We start from the raw sequence: 12,664 nt of genomic DNA on the forward strand, positions 1-12,664 counted from the left end.
AGTACGGAATAACGATCAAAATATTAAATAATAATAATAATAATAATAATAATAATAATCAAATAATAATAATAATAATAATAATAATAATAATAATAATCAAATAAAAAATATTTTAAAAACTAAACGGCGCCGTTTACGCTCGTAGACTACATTTCCCACAATGCCGCGGAGCCCCTACTTCCGCTCCAGCAGTTTGTAAACACAGCGAAAGGAGAGATGGAGTCGTCAAGAGGTCTCACCTAAAAATATTGCCCAGCTGGAAAACCAGGCCATAACGCACAGACAGCGGATGTCAGGCCTGGGATATTAATCTGCAGCGCTTAAAATAGCCTCCGGGAGCTTAATTACAAGGATAGTAACGTGTTTGTTAGCAGCTTTTTAACGTTGAAATTCAGTCGCTGGCCGAATAAACAGGAGTCTGCTCCGGAGAAGAGCGGCAGCGGCGTGACCCGAGGACTCTGGCTTGGCCAGCTGTCGTGGATCCTGAATTATTTAGTGGAAAAGTCTCAGTTTGGAAGTGAATTTAAATGGGGAACTGTCTCTCCTCCCAAGGTGCCGATGACTTGTCCCTTCTGAACGAGTCTGAAGGGGCTAGTCTTCCTGGGGAGCCTCCACCACCATACCAGGTAAATACAGCAGCACTAGCCACGTCCTGCTCTTCAGCAGGGAGACTATTTTAGTCTTCTGTTTAAAAATTAATTAATTAACAAACAAACACTCCAAGCATCGGTTTGAGCAGATAGACCATCTCCTCAAGATAACTTTAGATGGTCAGGGAGGGAAGACCACTGTCCTCCTGTGTCCCTGTGGGGACAGTCATTGCTGACCCACTGTTGTCTCTACCTGAACATGCTTCCTGAAGGCAGTCAGATTCAGGATCACTCAGATCTGCACTTTTACTCACATGGGACCCCAAGCTTTTTTGGCTGTAAATAAAGTCCACACACATCTATTTGTTGAGCTAGGCCATCTGCTCATGATGGTTTTCCATGGTCAGGTGGATAAAACCACGCTTTGCTTTCCTCCTTCGGGTCTTGGCCCATTAATGTTAACCGTTAATGTTAAAGTTCTCTGAGCACAAAAGGATTGTTCCATAAATTAAATTAAAAAAATAAATAAAAATTGAGCTTAAATCATTTATATCTTGTATTTTAGTCACCTGGTACTCCACAAAATGGGACTGCTACGTTTAATCCAACCTGATCAGATGTTTACTGTTAGATGTTCATCCATAGTATATTTACTCTGACTGAAGTGGCTTTACACCACTTTTTTTATTCGGATTAAGATCTCCTCTTAGTCTCCGTCAGTTCTAGATAAGTTAAGTTCTAGTTAAGCAGTTTTCTGCTGGTTCTGAAATTCAGATCCTGACAAACAACCCAGGTTTAATCTCTCTTTGGTCAGACTGACCTCACCTCAGTCTCAGCTAGCGCTAGGGAATTTGTTTTTTCCGATTAGATGATTAACAACAACTCATTTTTAGATTACTCCAATAAGAGTGTGTAAAATAAATAATTTAAAATAATAAAATAATTTCTCCATAAATAATGAAAAAAAAAACTTTAATATTGCAATATTTTCTTAAATCACCATGTCCTAAACACATAGAATACACTTAAGGGCACTGTTCTGTAACAACAAATACTTAACTTGGTGTTAACAGCTTTACAGTAAATAATTCAAAATAAATAAATAATTCAAGTAAAAGAAATAAAGCGCAACACTTAACAATTAATAATCTAACAAAATAAATAAAACAATGTCAAAATCAAGTCACTTCCTGGAGGAACACTAGAGCAAGTTTTACAGTCCAAAATAAAATTATATATACAAGTTTTACAGTCCAAAAAAAATTATATATACAAGTTTTACAGTCTAAAAATATAAGTTTTACAGTCCAAAATAAAATTATATATACAAGTTTTACAGTCCAAAATAAAATTATATATACAAGTTTTACAGTCCAAAAAAAAAAAAATATATACAAGTTTTACAGTCCAAAAATATAAGTTTTACAGTCCAAAATAAAATTATATATACAAGTTTTACAGTCCAAAAAAAAAAAATATATACAAGTTTTACAGTCCAAAAATATAAGTTTTACAGTCCAAAAAAAACTATATATACAAGTTTTACAGTCTAAAATAAAATTATATATACAAGTTTTACAGTCCAAAAAAACTATATGTACAAATTTACAGTCCAAAAAAAACTATATATACAAGTTTTACAGTCCAAAAATATAAGTTTTACAGTCCAAAATAAAATTGTATATGTATATGCATGTATATGTGAAACATTATTGAGATCAGCTTCTCAGGCGATGATAGGAAAAAGCATTTTGCCTTTGGGAAGTTTTGAGCCATCATAACAAAGGATACACGTAGTATTATTGACCAGTAAAGCTGTGAAAGTCATCTGTTGTGCTTTTAAAAAAACGGTGACCAACAAATGCTTCCATGGTGTGAAAGTTGAGGTGGTTTCTTCATTCCTTATTCTCTCAAATCTCTTCAGGCTGCCTGTAGACCCTGCTGTGCCAGTCAGAAGGATGCATAATAAAGCTGTGGAAGGTCCTGAATGTCAGCAACCACAGAAACACACCAACACAGATTAACTGCGCTTAAGCCACCAATGTTTACGTTAACCAGCTTCTGTAAATATATCACATTCTGGAGGAAGGCATTGGCTATCCAGATTGTGATTGTGATGCATTGGATTCATAAATAATCCATGTCATCATTTCTATAAAACAAGAGACCAACATGCTTAGGCCAAGCACCCAAGGAAGCAGTTCCTCACTCATTAATGTGACCAGAAAAGCAGATTTCATTCAGGAAGGCCAGCTCTTTGTGTGCGGTAGGCTTCAGAAGCAGCTGTATTTGACCTGACTCGGATTACAGTGCAGGTGAATAGAGCTACTGGTGGTGGTTTCGGCTGCTGTGTTGGTGTATTTAAATCAATATTACCTCACCTGTAGTGCAAAGAGTGATATTTCCATTTCCCCTCAGACTTTTTTTTTATGAGCTTCACAGATAACCTGTGTTTCCTACAGCTCAAACACACTGGCCTCTTATTCCACAAGTGTGTGTAAGAGTGAGATATATATATATGAGAGAGAGAGAGAGAGAGAAGTATTGTATTGTGTGTCCTTGTTGGTGGAGTCGACTGCATTTGGCAACTTTTCTAACTATTTGTCTGTAGGCTTTATCTCATGACCCTGCGTTAATGACATATTTGGAAGAAAATTCAGAGTGCGTTGTGTGTCCTGCTTCGAAAGCAGGGTGATGGATATTTCAGAGGGTTCTTTGAGCAAAGCCATAGAAGAGCCACTTTTGGGGGTTATGAAGGAGATGTGAAAAACCTTTGGTTAAATTGGTGAAGAACCTCGACACCAAGTGATGATTAAAAAGTGTTGTTTCCCCCACAACAATCTGGGCTGGACAGGATTATGTCGATTAGAGGTTCTGGGTGTCGATTAATTTTCTGAACAGTACCCAGCCCTATGTCTTTACTAGACAATATAGATATAAAATATTTGACAATATTATATCGCATTGTGATAAATGTTTTTATGGTGGTAGACAAAATGCTGTTATATGTATATTGTGAATATCATCAGTGCCTAAAGTGCTAAAATGTTATTTAATTAAACGGAGTGCAGCATATTTTGAGTAAAAATTACGGTATTTGGATAGCATTTTTTTTTTTTACATTGTTGGTGCATTATGCCTACATGACCAAATATTGCGAAAAATATTGGATACCATAAAAAAAATATCTTTAAATATCATGATATCAGATTGTTCCATATCACCCAGCTCTAGTCTATACTTTATTAGTGTGAAGGATGCAATTGGGACGCACCTGGACATTACCCAGACTTTAACTAGAGAGCTGGAAGGGTAAAGGTCCAGATAATGTCCAGTACAGCTGATTCAGACATGCAGCTCCTCTGGAAAAGTTTACGTAAGAGCCCATCAGAACAGATGCAGCTGAACATAAATCCAGTAAACAGGAGAAACAAGAGCTTCTCATTCTGAAGAAAGAAAGTAGTGAGATCTTGTCGGTGAGCTAGTCTGAAGAACAGAGCTCAGTTCCTCCAGGTTTCTCCTGGACGCCCCCCCACCAGTCCAGCCAGCACAGCGTGGAGGATGTGTTCAACTCCATCATCAGCAGCAGCAGCAGCTCACCAATGATGATTTACCATCATTGGAGATGTTTTATGGAACAATAACAGTCATTTTTTGCATGACTGTTATTAGTATTTACTCTAATATTCACGTTTTACTGTGCAAGAACTCCCTTTCGTGGTAACGGGTCAGTGACGGCAGATTTCCTGTGAAAACTGTTACTTTGGAATGTATTCAGAACAAACTGCAGCACTAAGAAACACGCCTAATGGCTCAAACAGCCTGAGAAGCTCATTGCAATTCAGCTCAGCCAGCTCTGGGCTTAGCTTGTGTTTGGAAACTTTTAATCTTGCAGGGTGTAAACACACTGACCCCAGGCTTTATGTAAACTGCACAACTCAAATCCTGACAGGTACATTAGTTCAAATAGTGCCGTTGTGCAGTTCTCATGAAACCAGTGGCAAGTGTGTACCTGTACTGAGGGGAGGAAACCCCTGCTGAATCACTTCATATGTGTTGAACTGAACGGGGCTCTGGAAAATGTTCTTCATGCAGTTCTGCACTACTGGATACTTCAGCGATGAGTGACCTGCCTCTAATTTTACTAATCATCTAAATTCTAAGACTCTCCTCACTTTCTAAACATGTGAGTTTACTCAGCATGTGGGGGACTTTCTCTGCTCAGTTCCACTTAGTGTAAATCCTTTGAATCCAGCAACTCTGCACAGGTTGGAATTTGCTAAGACTGAAACTGGGCATGCTCTGTGAGAAACCTTTAATCCAGCCAATTTATGTAAATGTTTTTTAGCTGCTATCACCAGGCAACTATGACACCCGGTCAGGACTTAACACTGCAGTGCAAAGTGAGGTAGACAGAGCCAGGGATGCGCCGATCCGGCATTTTCAGTTCCAATACCGATAGCGATACATAAACTTTGTATATCGGTCGATACCCGATACCAGTGCGATACCATTGCTGTATTAATAAACAGTATACCTCACCATGTGGGAGAGATGTAAGGCATCAGGATTGACTTAATCATTACTTTATATAATAAAACAAATTATTAACATTTATTTGCTCATTTAGTGCAGTCATACACCAACAAATTAAAGTGAAAGGATAGGTTCCAAGGATCGACCTAATTATCCGATACCAGATCTAGCAAGTTTTGTTAAAATCGGGACCAATATCTAATCCTAATATTGGATCGGTGCATCTCTAGACAGAGCATGGTTTAAATATCTAGGGTGTATTTATTTACTATTGCACTACTCCTTTTTGGCTTTCTTCTGTCACTTTCTGAGACTCCATTTCCACTCCATTGATTCTGTAATGAATTTGTACCATATCCAGGCATCGTTATGGTGGTCATACTGGCTAGGTTCATTTTGCAGGCCATGTTTTGGTGCATCAGAAATATTATAGAGACAATTGTGGAAATTTGAATAAAAATATCAGATCTCCAAACTGATAACTTTATAAAATAGGTTCAAAACTGAATATGCTGCAAAGTATGCTGGTGGAATATAAAGAAACATTAAAGCAGCAGTATGCAACAGTTGGTACTTCTTGCTCCTGGGCTCCCCCTACAGTTGGGGAGTGAAATTTCTGAGTGCTTTGAGCCACCACTAATGCAAAACACCCTTACATGTATTTCTGAACTTTTGAGAGATACAGAACAGTCATTCAAGGTAAAGAAGCATGTGGACTGAGGAGGTAGAGTGACGTTACAAGATTTTACACAGATATGACTTTCCCCGCCTCATACACCTCAAACTACAGTAGCTGTAGTTTGAGGTTATATCGGTACAGTCCACTTATAAAAATAAAGGAGCTTCAAGTGGTTCTTTGAGGGGTGCCATTGAAGAACCAATGGCTGTAATGCATGGAGATGTGTGAGTGTGAAGAACCGGTTCTTTCAGGGCACAGCTGAAAAAAACATTGGAATTAGAGTTTGTGCACCAGCACAGTGATAAAAAGCCAGAGTGTGTGTATCCGTGTCTTCTGCAGGAGCGTGTACAGGTACCCGTTTACCACCCAACGCCCAGTCAGCCACGGCTGGCCACCCAGCTGACAGAGGAGGAGCAGGTCCGGATCGCTCAGCGCATCGGCCTCATCCAACACCTCCCCCGTGGAATCTTCGACCCTGGCTCCGAACCCTCCGACAAGAAGATCAAAGAGTGAGTGATGAGAAGACTTTCCACGTGAAATTCCATGTATATATAGATACATTAGATACAAGGCAATGGTTCCCAATTCTGGTCCTGGAGATCCTCCTGTCCTGCATATTTTAGTGTTTACCCTGCAACGCCCCTGATCCAGCTAATCAGCTCATTAACAAGCCCCTTCTGAGTTGATGGTAAGGTGTTAGAGCAGAAAACCACTGTAATGTGTAGGACAGTGGGTTCTCTGGGACCAGGGTCGGGAACCACTGATTAAAGGCACAGCTTAACTGGTAAAATTAAAGTGATTAGTAGGGCAAAGCAGTTTACAATTTACCCGATTGCCCCTTTTTAGTTGAAATGTAGTCAGTTAGCTTAGTCATATGTGGGGTATGAAGTTAGCTGGAAGGAGCTGCGAGGCTCATATAATAGCTAAGAGATGATGGAAGCTTATTTTTATTAGCATTATTGTCATGTTCGTAACTCATGCCTAAATCACCACAAATTTGCCTCAGACTGTGATGAGATGTTCAGGTTTCTGACACTGTGCCACTTTAAAGGGGTGTTTGAGCGATGCCATAGAAGAAGCACCTTTACTTCCATGAAGAACCATATATGTAATCGAGATGTGAGCGTGAAGAACCTTTTATATTGCTTAAGATCCTTTAGATCAAATATTCTGGTCCTTCACACTCACACATCCCTATTACAAACATTGGACCTCATTCACCAATATCTGTCTGTAAGAATTTTCTTAGAATTTGTCCTAGATACTGGTGAGCAAGGCCCATTCCTCTTCACAGAGGTGTTTCTTCTAAGGCATCCCTCACAAAAAACCACAGGGAGCACCTTTTCAGGTTTAGTGTCAGTATTGGTGACCGTTTGCCACATCTTCTCACAGGTGTGTGATCTGCATGCTGGACTTTGAGTACGGCGACCCCATCCGGTTCCTGCCCTGCATGCACATCTACCACGTGGACTGCATCGACGCGTGGCTCATGCGCTCCTTCACCTGCCCGTCCTGCATGGAGCCCGTGGACGCTGCACTGCTGTCCACCTACGAGACCAACTGAGAGCTATGCCCACCTATACAGGGAAATCCATCTGATCCAACATGCCAATCCAGTCAGCCAGTGGTTACATGGGGGGGATTTGCAGAGTGGCAGCAGTGTGTTTGTGTGTGTGTTTGTGTGTGTGAGTGCCCTTGCAGAAATGTAATATATTGAAAATATATTCCAGTGTAGTCGGTCTGTCTTTTGGAGTATATGGATGAAATATTGCAGTATATTCCATTTTCCTATGGGTGCGGGTTAGACCAGTCCAGAGACAAGATGCTGAGTTTGATTGGACGTCTGAAGGTGTGGTGTAGGATGCAGGGAAATGTGCCCTCTGTTGGCGATTTTGACACATGAGCATGACGCTGATGTAGCTCAGATGTGGCTTTAAAGAAGATAGAAGAACTGTTTGAAGGATAGTTAGATGAAGGTAGGTCTCGTTTAAGACAATTACAACTAAATGTAGATGGGGCAACTGTTTTCACCCCACTTTTTGTCTCCCACATGTGCAATACACAGAAGAAGAAGAAGAAGAAGCCGTCCGTTTTTAATTGGGCTTTAATGGGGTTTGGTGGGTGTAGGTAGGTGTAGGTTTTTGATGAAGAGAATAATTAGAGCTGTTTAGTTTGGGACAAAATGCAAAATGTGAGACGATTTACATATACATACATAGCTGGGTCTGCTGCATCGTATTTCTTGACTGTACTCTTAAAAGTGAAGGTGCTTCAAATGGTTCTTTCATGCAGAACCATGTTTGTATTAAAAATGAGTGTGAGCAAGTTCTACAGAACCTTTACTTGATTTAAGGTTCCTCACACTCGCATGTCTCATGCAAACATGGTTCTTTATGGAACCAAAACTGGATCTTCTATGGCGTCGCTCAAAGAACCACCTTTATTTTTAAGAGTGGGGGTGTGGATGGCTCCAGAACTGCACAGTTTGCTGTTTTCTTGGGTTTTGTACCAGGACTGAACTGTATTGTTTATTATTTTAAAGATGACCATGAACATAGATTATGAATTTAGCCAGATAAACTATTAACAAATGAATCTAATGGTCACTCTAGCAATGGAAAGGGTGTGTTTACATGAGAATCAAGGCAATAAGTCAATATTCTGGTTATGTGGGTAAAGTACCGTATATATTGCCTATTGCAATATATCTTCCAGAAGAAGGTCAGTCATTTGTTCACAGGGACATTTGCATATTCAGGCCTTCTGAGATGTCTTTGCGAAGGCCGATGTTGACGTAAAAATAGAATCCACCAATTTCTTCAGATTTCTGCATTATTCAATGGTTGAAGCCGTCATTCAGAGCGGATTTGGTGTGAAACCTACCAACCCTGATTTCCTTACAGTGGTGGGGATGCAAACCTGAAATGGAAATCCATTACATTTACTATGCTGAACCACTGAACCTACCACCACCATGTTTTATCTACACATCTGTCTAAATTGAGTAGGTCCCCCTTAAGCCACTACCAGTTTTGACCATTTAAGGCATGGATTCCACAAGACCTCTGAAGGTGTTCTGTGGTATCTGGCATTAGCAGAGGTGTTAGCAGCAGATTCTTTAAGAAGTCCTGTAAATTGTGAGTTGGGGCCTCCATGGATCACTTAAGTGAGCCTTGGGCAATCTTGACCCCGCTGGCGGTTTATCGGTTGTTCTTTCATGGAGCACATTTGGTAGCCACTGCATGACATGATGCCTGATGTTTCGGAGATGTTCTGACCCAGTCGGCTAGCCGTCATAGTTTGGTCCTTGTCAGAGTGGCTCAGGTTTTTAGGTTCGCCCATTTGTCCTGACTTTAACACCAACATCACCTTCAAGAACTGACTGTTCACTCGCTGCCTGATGTGTAGATCCACCCTTTGACAGATGCCACTGTAGATGAAGATGATCAATGTTTCAAATTCACACCAAATTCACAGACCTCTCTGAAATAATCTTTCATCTTAACCATTTAATCATGCAGAATGTTGTGGTGGTGGTGGGATTTCCATTTAGGGTAGGATACATTACATAGCCCTGCACTCGACCCATTGTCACAGCCTCTGTGATTCGGATTTCGAATGAGTTGTTACTGAATAGAAACACTAAATTGTGCGGAATTAGCTCACCCCTGCTGTAGAAGTGCTTCTCTGGAGAACACTGATGTGTACTTTGAACCAGACATGAACAAGTCTGGTCCTTAATCTTTTCTGTTTGTGGAAATGGATTCCTGTGCTGCTGTTTTTCTGGGCTCTCGGGGTGGAAAAGGCTCTTTTATGCTGATCTATTCTAGCGTTTTCAACCTAATCTCTATCAGCCATGTGTTTTCATAGACAGTAATTCTGACATTTCCGTGCACTTTAGTGCAAAGAGCACAGATTTAAACACCTGTTGGCTCAAAACTCATTTATAATATATGTAATAAGTCAATGGGCAGTCGGTGAATTCTGTGGCTACATGTTTGGAATATGTGGTTATAAACAGCAAATCCAACATCTGTTATACCAGCAAACTCCACCCTGGTATCCATGACACACCCTGTCAAAACCTCTCCTCCTACTCCTCTGCGCTGGAAATGAATGACCACAGATTTGTCCCTCTGAAAAACTAGTGCCAACTCTCTCTATTTTTGGCCTTACGATTTCCTTCAACTGCAGAAGTGATCAGTAGCTTGCAATGAAAATGTACCCATTGACCTCTATATTCAATATTCTACATAAATACAATATTATAGAATATCAGGAAACTGCCTGTGGTATGCAGTACACTACAGCTGCAGCAGAAAGAGATTAGTCTAGAAAACTGGAGTATACCCTCTCAAAAATAAAGGTGCTACAAATGGATCTTTCTTTGATGCCCTTTGGTTTCATAAAGAACCACGTTTGTAATAGGGACTGGTGAAGAGGAACCTTCAGCCTTTTTGCAAGGAGTTTCCGGCTACCTGTTTTGTAACTTCTGCACCATTTAAACTCCTAAAAATAAAGGTTCCACAAATGGTTCTTTTTGCAATTTCTTAAAAAAATGTCTGCTTAAAAATCATTTTTGCTAAATATATGTGCTTGAAGAACCTGTTAAAGGTGTAAAGAAGTGGATTTAAAGGTTCTTTATTAACTTGAAGGTTTTTCATACTCTCATTATCTTTTACAAAAATGTTTTGTTTATGGAAACAAGAATGCTTTTTCTGTGTCCTTGCTCAAAGAACCCTTGATAGAACCTTAATTTCTTAAAGAGTTTATGGTGAATTGGAAAATTCCCACATTTTAAGGATGTGCTGTATGTTGTGGAAAGATTAACCAGTGAATATATTGGATGAATCGGTGGAAATAAAGCTGGTTGTTGCGTTATGTTTACATAAACTCACACTTGCGAAGGGTCTAAAGACTTTCAGAACTTTTCACTCGATGTAAAATCTCTTTAACAACTCTTAACAACACTTTTGTTTTTGGCTTTTTTTTTGTGGAATCGCTCAAAGAACCTTTTGTAGCACAGCTTAAACAGATCTCAGATCAGCGTATGAGAGCATTTCTTCCTGCAGAACTGTTTTCTTATGTGTTTTTGCCTTTACATAACGCCGTACTGTACGTCTCTCTATCCAATCCGCTTTGCCTTGACCTTGTGCGCTGTTAAAATGAACTTTGGGGTGTCGTATTTTTGTTTTCCTATGTTTTTTCCTATTGTTCTTGTTATCCTATGTGGGGTTATTTTACCTTCAAAAGAAACATGTTATGATGACCCGGTTGTCTTTGTGCACCTTTTTTTTCCCGAATTTTCTCAGCCAACCAAAAGCAGACGTGGACAGTTGAAGCTTTAAGGTAATTCTCCTTCCTTTTTGTAATGTTTGAGCCTGACCGGTGTCCTGACCGGCGTCCTGACCGGCGCTGTAGTTTCCTTATTGAGTTTTTGATACTGCTTGTTGTAATGTCTTTTCTGTCTGTGATGACAAAACAAAAAAGAAGTACAAATCCCATTTCTGTCGCAGACATCTATGCTGAAAGCAAAAGAATTGTGACTTTGTTCTGTTGTTTAAATATAGGGCTGAATTAATCAGGTTAATCTTACTGAACCATTGTGAGAACTAAGCACTAATGTACAGAAGCTGAGAATGTGAAGGCCTGTATTCATAAACACTCTCTTAGTGCTGACCTAGGGTCAGTTTTTTTTCCCTGCATGTATTGCTGTAGCGCAATGTTGTGAGAATTGCAAACCTGATGCACAAACAGCGCCCCCTTGTGTTGTGTGTTTGCGAATACAGAGCCTGCACTCTTGAAAATAAAGGTGGCACAAAGGGTTTATTTGAGTGAACCACTTTAGGTTGAAGACTGTGAAGAACCTGTTAAAGCTTTTAAAGAACCATCACTTGATAGAAAGGTTCTTCACACTCGTACATCTCTTGCAAACATGGTTCTTTCTGGACCCGAAAGTGGTTCTTCTGTGCCATTGCTCATAGAACCCTGTGTAGCAGCTTTATTGCTAAGAGTGTGGATTTGATCAGAATGCTGGATTTAGATGAGGCTACATTTAGACAGCAGGAACGAACAGATGTGGATTCAGTCTGTCTAGACGTAGCCTGATCATTTGTAGGATGTGTAAATTACTTTTGATTGACAGTCGTATGAAGTTGAGTATGTTTAGAGATGTAGCTCGAGTACAGACTTTGTGTTTTTTCCTATTTTTTTTTCCTCAAAGCAAAATGACAAAATAGTGATTCAATGAACTCCTGTGAAGTACAATCATCATCCTTCGTCACTTTGTGTTTTTCCTTTCATCTGAATATTGACGTGGTTTGATTGCTGCCGTCCACCAGTGGTCAGTCTGCTGCTGTTATGTACAGTGCCGAAGATGGCATTCATTGGAGTGTCGTTAATGGGTATAAATTTGCCTGCGTTTTGGACGTGTGCAACGAAAGGCACAACTTTTAGGACTATCACAGACACCAATATTAAAAAAAGTTAATAAATAAATGCCAAACTCTTCCAGAAATCTGTCTGTGTGTTTGTGTCTCATACACTATATTGACTAAAGTATTGGGACTCCTCATTATCTCATTCATTGTTTCTTCTGAAATCAAGGCTATTAAAAAAAAGATAAAATGTTTAACTGTCTGGATTGTCCAGGGAAGAAGGGCTTTCTACTAGATTTTAGAGCAATGCTGAGAGAATTTGAATTGATTGTAATCAGTGACAAGACTGTTATTGAGGTCATGGTTTTGGATGATCACCACCCACCTCGTCCCCACTTCCCCAACTCATACCAAAAATATTGGATGGGGCACCATCATCACCGTCATTCCAGAAAACACTGCTCCACAGCTCAATGCTG

General features: G+C 39.8%; 1 protein-coding gene across 1 annotated transcript; it reads left to right on the plus strand.

The window, feature by feature from the left end:
* Positions 1 to 201: 201 nt before the first annotated feature.
* Positions 202 to 12,325, plus strand: rnf11a (ring finger protein 11a). The gene is made up of 3 exons (XM_072656839.1): positions 202 to 629; positions 6,148 to 6,317; positions 7,201 to 12,325. Exons 1-3 carry the CDS (start codon positions 531 to 533, stop codon positions 7,370 to 7,372), a joined length of 441 nt encoding a protein of 146 aa, XP_072512940.1. The 5' UTR covers positions 202 to 530; the 3' UTR covers positions 7,373 to 12,325.
* Positions 12,326 to 12,664: the final 339 nt, after the last annotated feature.

The sequence above is a fragment of the Salminus brasiliensis genome, chromosome 15 (genome assembly GCF_030463535.1).
Source record: "Salminus brasiliensis chromosome 15, fSalBra1.hap2, whole genome shotgun sequence".
NCBI classification, from domain to species: domain Eukaryota; kingdom Metazoa; phylum Chordata; class Actinopteri; order Characiformes; family Bryconidae; genus Salminus; species Salminus brasiliensis.

Excerpts from the sequence above, each read along its gene's own strand:
- rnf11a (XM_072656839.1), top strand. The coding sequence starts at position 531 with ATGGGGAACTGTCTCTCCTCCCAAGGTGCCGATGACTTGTCCCTTCTG. Across the intron at positions 630-6,147 it reads AGCCTCCACCACCATACCAG|GAGCGTGTACAGGTACCCGT; the intron begins GTAAATACAGCA and ends TGTCTTCTGCAG. Across the intron at positions 6,318-7,200 it reads TCCGACAAGAAGATCAAAGA|GTGTGTGATCTGCATGCTGG; the intron begins GTGAGTGATGAG and ends ATCTTCTCACAG.